The following is a 7,403-nucleotide window of genomic DNA, read 5'->3' on the forward strand; positions in this document are numbered from 1 at the left end:
ACACCAGAGTACTGTTGGCATATCTCCAGTTAAACTAGCATATCTTTGAGTTATGCCAACATATCATCACAGCGAATGTGGGTCTTACTGGCTATCTTAATCCATTTACATACTGTCCTTACAATTGTAAACAGAGGTGACAGTTATTTTGTCCTCATTGGATATCTGTTGCTGGGATTATTCAATGAGATGGCAAAGCCAGAAGAAACAGCAACTCTATTAATTGTGCAACTAACTGCACAATTAACACTCCTCCACCCTTCACCAAATCACTAGAATCAGATCCAGCAGGGCAGCCACTTCATCTGTGGCAGAAAACCATAAAGAAGATTTGTGGTGCCCTATTGGCTAACAGATTTATTGTGGCAATCAGCTTTCTAGACTTTGTTCACCTTTTGAGATTGCAGCCTCACTGTTCACATTTTCCCCTCTATAAACATGTTTGCCTTGACCTGGGCAGCCCCGGCTAGCTCAGTCTTGTCAGACCTTAGAAGCTAAGCAGGGTCAGCCCTGGAGAGTATTTGGATGGGAGACCTCCAAGGAATAACAGGGTTGCTATGCGGAGGGCAGGCAATCACAAACCTCTGAATATCTCTTGCCTTGGAAACCCTACAGGGTTGCCATAAACTGGGAGCGACTTGATGGCAATAAACAAATAAACATGTTCATGTCTGTCATTTGAGTATATACCTGATGAAGTGGGCTCTAGTCGAAGGAAGCCTATGCCACAGTAATCCTTTACTCTTGAGCGATTAGAAGGGCTATGCATAACTCGGGGTATTCTGTGCCACATCAGAATTCATCTGTCAAACAAACTCTGATAGAATTGGACCTATGGATCAGTTAGACAACGAAGCATACTTTTAAAAAGAAAAATATAGGGGATAAAATGTTAGAACCAATTTCTCTACACATCACTGCAAAGGTCAGGGAAGAAGAAATGCATCAGATATGAGAAAGTGTCTTTAGGGAGATTTTCCCTTTCGCGTAATATCTTTGAATGACACATGCATTTTGTGGCAATTTGAGAGCTGGCATGCTGTATACCCAGCAACTATTACAATAGCTTGGATATTGAAGGTTAAAGTGGGAAAAGATTTAAAACCTTGAGATGTTTCCATGATGCAGAACAGAAATTACTTTACAGCCAGAAGCCCTAACCAAAAGAATCCCTACTGACCCAAAAGGTCTCGATAAAATAATATTTTCAGTAGAACAAGCATTCCCCTTTTCCCCAAGCCTATTCTGTCTCTGAAATGTTTGGTTATATCAGAAGAAATCCTTAATGGAGTGAGATGAAACTCATTCATTGACAGAAAACTCCCACGGTCTTCTCTTTCGCTGGCAACTGAGAGTGCAATCCTTTGCAGAATTAGTCCACTCTGAACTCATTGGTTTCAATGCACATAGACTGGAGTAAGACTGCATAGGATGGCACTAGCAGTTTCTCAGTGCTGGGCCAGTTTTTAAGAGCTACAGGATCTCTCCCAAGGTAGGTCATCTGTGCTGCCCAGTTTATTTTCACTGAGACACATTTGTAGGAGGAAAACCTTTGTCATAGGGCAGGGTCACCATAAGGCCAGGCTACTAGTAGAGACATACTACCAACAGCTGAAAGGCACAGATGGCAGTAGAGGACTAACATAGGGGGCAGTCCCCCACACCACCAACTTCACCAAAGAACATTCTCACCTAACTGTTAATGCTGGCCCCAACAGATGCCACAATGTTTGATGACACTTCTTTTATTGAGCAGAAGAAACGGAATAGTGCATCACAGCCACTAGCTTTAATTTATATAGAGAGAGCCGCTTTGAGGTTCAATCTGTCTCAAAAGCAAGCAATTGATATAATGTATAGTCAGTGAACTATGACAAACATTTCCCTGTATTGGTATGTTATATCTTATAGTCAACATACTTCAAAAGGAGGTTTAGGGTTAACATTTATTCTCAGTTCTTCAGTCTTAAATGTGACACCATGCAGTGGCTGTGCTATGAAACCTTTATTTATTTAGAACATGTTTATGCTGTTATGACAACCTCATCCTCTTAACTTATGAAATGGCACACAAGGTTTTATAACATTCAAAAATAAACAAAATATTTTATTCACCATAGAGGGGAAAAGGTCAGATGAAATAAGGGGTAAAATGTCTGAGGTAAATCAGTAACTCTGAGGTAATGTAATATGTTTGTAAACTACAGTTCATATGTTTCGAGCAACTGAGAGTTTTAAACTTTTCAGAGTCTTAGAATCTTTCAGATGAGAGGTTTTGGTTTCAGTGTCTCCTAAACACTCCAGTATAGCTTGTTGAGTTTAAACTGACTTTTCAGGTTTCAGAAGGCAGAGATTCACTACCAAGCACCTTCAGTCTCCTTGCTGATACACAATGCAAAACTGGGAAGTGTCTTACCATATGTCAGTAAACATACAGTATTGTTATGTTTGTATGAGCCTCTGTGTGGTGCAGAGAGGGAATGTAGCAGCTATAGAGTGTTCACACATGTAGCTCCAGTGCAGATTCAGAGTCTCAAAGTTCAGCTGTTGAATTCAGCCCCATTCCTTTCAAGAGCAAGAGCTCTACAGTCTGCCAGGCCTTGAGGCTCAGAATAATTCACTTCAAATGGGTGCAGAGTGCCACCTAGTGGCTGTAATGAGCAATATATGGTCTCAATTCCCCCCTCCTTCAATTAACTGAGTTGATATGACACAAGCATACCGTGGAGACAAGGAAATGATGATTCCAGTTTTTGTCCAATGACTGCTATGAGCTGGCAAGGGTTTGGCTTGAATTTCTTAGTGTGAAATGTGACCTGTTGTTTGCAGTAGATTTTGGAAAGGATGTTAACAGGGGCAGCCAGGCAAACTGAACGGATACACAGTTTGACCACAGCAGTTCTAATGGCACACGGGCACATAGTTTCCATCCCCAGTGGTGGTGCATGTTGGGGGCAGAATCCATTCCTCAAGCATTGCTGGGCAGTGACAGAGAAGAAAGAAAGGCCCCTTCCCACAGGATAGAGCTGGAGGTAGGCTGGGGTTGCATGGTGCAAACTTGATATCTGGAGAGGCAATGTGCAGCTGGGGAACAGACCAGGGCTGTCATAAGGAAAATTCTGCTTCCCTGTCTTCATTTTCAAGCCCACTCATTATAACAGATAATTGCTACAGAACCAGTAAGTAGGTTTGTGCTAGCAGTGGCTGAACTTGCCTTTTGATCAGCACTGGGCAGAGAAGGATACGATGCACGATGCACCAGCTGCATATACTGCTCACACACGCCATCTAGTGGCCTCCCCTGGTACAGCCTGTCCTATTTACCAGCTTTATAGCTGGGAGTAAAACCACTGGTAAAAATAGTCATTGTGCCCCATCCAATATATTTTGTTCCTGGTACGGTTGCCTCATGGAATGACTGTATAAAGCAGATGGTGAAAATAATACGTGCAGTGTACTTTAAATAATACAACCTTTATTATAAAACACGGATCAATCCTTTGGTACAGGCAAAATCTACAACGAAGGAAATGATTTCATTACAATGATTGTAACAGAACCAGTCATGAATCAGTAATTCCACATTCCTAACTCAGATGAAAAGCTTGTGTTCTGGGGCCTTGTGAAGAGATGAGTGATGAAAGACACAACTGAGCAAAAGAGATGATAACAGATTTTCATTTTTCATGCCAAAATAAACCCAATTTAAAATAATTTACAGATGCCACAAGAGTATGTTAAAAACTTATGGACAAACAAAACGCCAAGATCACTTAGGGCTGAATTACACAAAAGCATTGGTGTTTGGAGGGAGGAGAAGATGATATGTCTAAATCTTCCTCCTTTACCATTTTTTCTAGCAAAATACCCTCTGGCTTTTTTTTTTTTTAACCCCAAGGGGGGAAAATAACCCCCTTTATGGTGTAAACAGCATTTGGGGGGCATTTTCATCAATAAAACAGCACAAGGGGGCGGCTAAATTCTGGCTTCCTCTACTGCATCTCTTCTCCCTCCATCCTGTTTCAACTCAGTAAAAAAACAAAAGTTGGGAGATTAATCATGGCTGTCCTATATAACATACAGTTTGGCCCAGAAGAGGTCAAATATGAGAGAGGGGCAGTCCAGTCAAAGGGATTCCATACTCCTATGTGATCTCAGTGCATCCTGATATTTTGAAAGGATGAGGAAAGAGCATTTTTCATTTTTCTCTGTGCCCTTGTGCCTCTCTAGTGAGAGTTCAAGCCTTAGAAGGTCTTCATGAGGTTATAGACAGATGACATTCCATTTCCTTTAAAGATCAAACAGCCTGGCCTGGCACAAATACAGTGTGCTCCAGATTCTGTGGGAACAACCTTTGAGGTCTGGGGAGGGGGATAGATAAAGAGGTTATTTTTTTAAAAAAAACAATCAATCAATAAGAAGGGCCTTTCCAGCCAATAGCATAATAAAGGTGCAGTTGCTATGGAGAATCCAGAGGTCTTTCTCCTGTTTCGGGACATCACATTTTAACAGCTCACAATGTGCAAAATTCTCTTGCTAGGAAGAGATTCCCCCCTCAGCAAGCACATCTGTCACCATTGTGATTTCCGTGTGGAATGTGGTTAACATGAGAGTCGTGGAAACCCACAAGATTCTGCCTATGACATCCTTCCAGTATCTTCAAATGTTGGGCTCGATCCTAAAAGTCTTCTCTGCTGGCACATTCCGCTGGTGCAAAGAACGGCCCGCTAGTGCAAGAGTCTCCTCCACTGGTGGAAGAGTCTGTGGTGTTAGCAGAAAGTTCAAGAGGTAAGCGTCCAGCCACAGCAGAGTGGACCGCTATGATCCAGCGCATTGCATCCTATTCTGGAGTACTGGGAGGTTTACTGATTGGCATTCTCCTGGCCACTGTGCCACTGAAGCAGAGGAGTTCCCATGAAACTCTACAAGCAAGTGGTGAACAATACCAGACAGTGTCCTACCATTCCGTAACCGTTTGCCCTTCTAAAAATCTTTACTTCATTCTAGGGTGCCTCTTTAAGACTGGAGTTGATTTCTCCCATGGTTTATGAATACACTATTCAGCTGCAGCACAGTGTACATGCATTTTGGATATTGGCTCTGGATTGGGTTTAATAATGTTTTAAATTCCATTTTTAGCTATCGTCTGTAAAGGTCCAAGTAGGTATTTTTGTTGGGTTGTGCTTATTTATTTACACCATCAAAAAGAATATGATGGACAGAAAACAATTCTAAAACCTTAACAGATATTCTCCAGATTGTCATGGGCAGCAATTTGCACACAGGTACGTTGCTATGTGATGGATTGGGTAACATCATAAACCCCTTAAGCAGCTTCTATTATCACCCAGCTAACAATATTGAGTCATTCAGAGTCCAGTACAGATTGAAAACAAAATCAGATGGTGATCATCACAAGCCAAGGCATCCTTAGACATCAGGAATCCATGCTTTTTCCTTCTGCTTCTTGATTTTCCATTGCAGTGTCAGAGCATGACGGTTCTCCACCTTCAGCTCCTTCATCTGAAGAGATGTGCATATGAGAAAGAACATATTAGATGTGCATGGAATAGCTGGGTCATAATATTCAGATCAACAGTATGGGTATATAACTACAGAATTCAGATAATCTGGGAAGACACATAATAAAGTTCAGATAATGTTAGTTTCCCTGCAGGGCCACCTCTCTCGGTTATGTTCCAGTGCAGGAGTTGTATTCCTCTGACCAAACACTACTTACTGTGCCTTCATGTAGGCTGGTGTGGACTTCCTTGGCCCCTCTGTGGCAGTGCCCACATTGGTGGGAAAGCCTCCCTGACTTAGCCAGAAAGGCACTCACTTCGTTAACATTCAGGAAATTATGTAAGGATAAACTTTTCAAGAGGTCTTTTTAATTGATGTATAATTTTATGTGGAGCATCATGACAGACTGCATGACTGTAAAACGTTTGTGTTCTACCGTGTTTCCCCGAAAATAAGACACTGTCTTATATTTCTTTTTTCTCAAGAAGACACACTAGGGCTTATACCACAAATGCATAGAAATCCTGCTAGGGCTTATTTTTTGGGTAGGTCTTATTTTCGGGGAAACAAGGTAGTTTTCAATTATTTAGATTTTTAAATAATTGCTATGGCTTTAACCTTGTGTTAGCTGCTTTGAGACTGCTTGTGGAGGAGAAATGCATCTTAAGTAAATAATTAAATGTGTAACAGTGCAAATCTAAACAGAGTCACCACTTCGAAGTCCAATGAAGTCTTCTTAGGATGGCACTGTAAATGATACAATACCTTTTTGGAGATATATGGACTGTAGATATATGATCCCTCCTTCCTCCTCAGTGTTTAAAGCTGTTTTTATCTTTTGTACTTACTTCAAGCTTTGGTTTTAACTTGTTTTCATGATGCATTTGTGTGTTGGTTTTAATGACTTTAAAGATATTTTCATTTGTATGTTTTATTAGCCACCTTGGTAGTCCCCTGGGGGCAGAAAGGTGGGGTAAAAATCTTGATGATAAATAACAAAGAAATATGAATTAGGCAGCCATTCCACATAATCATAAATTGGCTCGCAGGCTTCATATCAGTGGCACAGTCACTAAGAAGGAATAAAATCTCAGCAATCAAGAAGGGTAACTCCCTGCTTCTCAAGAATGGGAAGGCATTACCTTCTGACATGGACAGTTCAGCTAATTTAAGTGGCAGTTCAGATGTGCCAGCTCCCGCAGCAGAAGAACCCAGGATGTCTGGTAAGGCATTTCGGCGGCCTGCTCTTCCCGATGCTGCAAAATCTGTGACCACAGGCTCCACATCAGTCATTTCTGACTTCTTTCCTCATAGCAACATCTGCCAAAAAGCACACAGGGTTTTTTTTGGTTTTTTTTAAGTTCCTCTGTTTCTGCAGTCTGGTGTCAGGACATGAAGTAATCCTGTTATTTAACAGAAAAAGGTAGCTTGTCTTTTGTGCACTGAAATGTCAGCTGGCTGTGGAAGTGATTAACCAGTTCTTCCTCAGTAAATGTCAGAGGCCTCAATACACCAATGCTGAAACTTTATCCCAAGAATCTATTTCACTTGTCTTTCTTCACTTCCCCTTTGTATTTTGACCACCAAACATACAAAGCATAATAGAAAAGTCACAACATTAATTAACAGCCCAAAGAAAGTCACTTGTAAATTTCCCATGAGTCTACTTGGAATGATCTCTCTCTCCCCCCCTCCCTCTGTACTTTGAGAACAGTTTTACCAATCAACAGGGAGGGCATTCAACTGTATTGTCTCATCTCAGAGGAGCATTTCATGCACTGTTTTAGGCTAAAACAAAATTTCCCCAAAATTTAAGCTAGCTGCAAAAGAGGGCTTTGTTAAAAAAATATGTGCTACAACTGGGCATTTAGGTGCTAATA

At 41.2% G+C, this 7,403-nt stretch overlaps 1 protein-coding gene across 1 annotated transcript; it reads right to left on the reverse strand.

The window, feature by feature from the left end:
• Positions 1–3,494: 3,494 nt before the first annotated feature.
• Positions 3,495–6,838, reverse strand: PKIB (protein kinase (cAMP-dependent, catalytic) inhibitor beta). Its single transcript, XM_015407348.1, has 2 exons — positions 6,666–6,838; positions 3,495–5,523 (listed from the first exon to the last, which is right to left on the reverse strand). The coding sequence occupies exons 1-2, from the start codon at positions 6,814–6,816 to the stop codon at positions 5,438–5,440; spliced, it is 237 nt and encodes a 78-aa protein (XP_015262834.1). The 5' UTR covers positions 6,817–6,838; the 3' UTR covers positions 3,495–5,437.
• Between the last annotated feature and the right edge of the window lie 565 nt (positions 6,839–7,403).

Source organism: Gekko japonicus, unplaced genomic scaffold, assembly GCF_001447785.1.
Source record: "Gekko japonicus isolate JY-2015 unplaced genomic scaffold, Gekko_japonicus_V1.1 scaffold252, whole genome shotgun sequence".
In the NCBI taxonomy this organism is placed as follows: Eukaryota; Metazoa; Chordata; class Lepidosauria; order Squamata; family Gekkonidae; genus Gekko; species Gekko japonicus.

What these genes read in the sequence shown, in the direction of transcription:
- PKIB (XM_015407348.1), bottom strand. Translation starts at nt 6,816, where the DNA reads ATGACTGATGTGGAGCCTGTGGTCACAGATTTTGCAGCATCGGGAAGA. An exon ending in TGAACTGTCCATGTCAGAAG is followed by an intron (nt 5,524 to 6,665) that starts GTAATGCCTTCC and finishes ACATCTCTTCAG; the next exon opens with ATGAAGGAGCTGAAGGTGGA.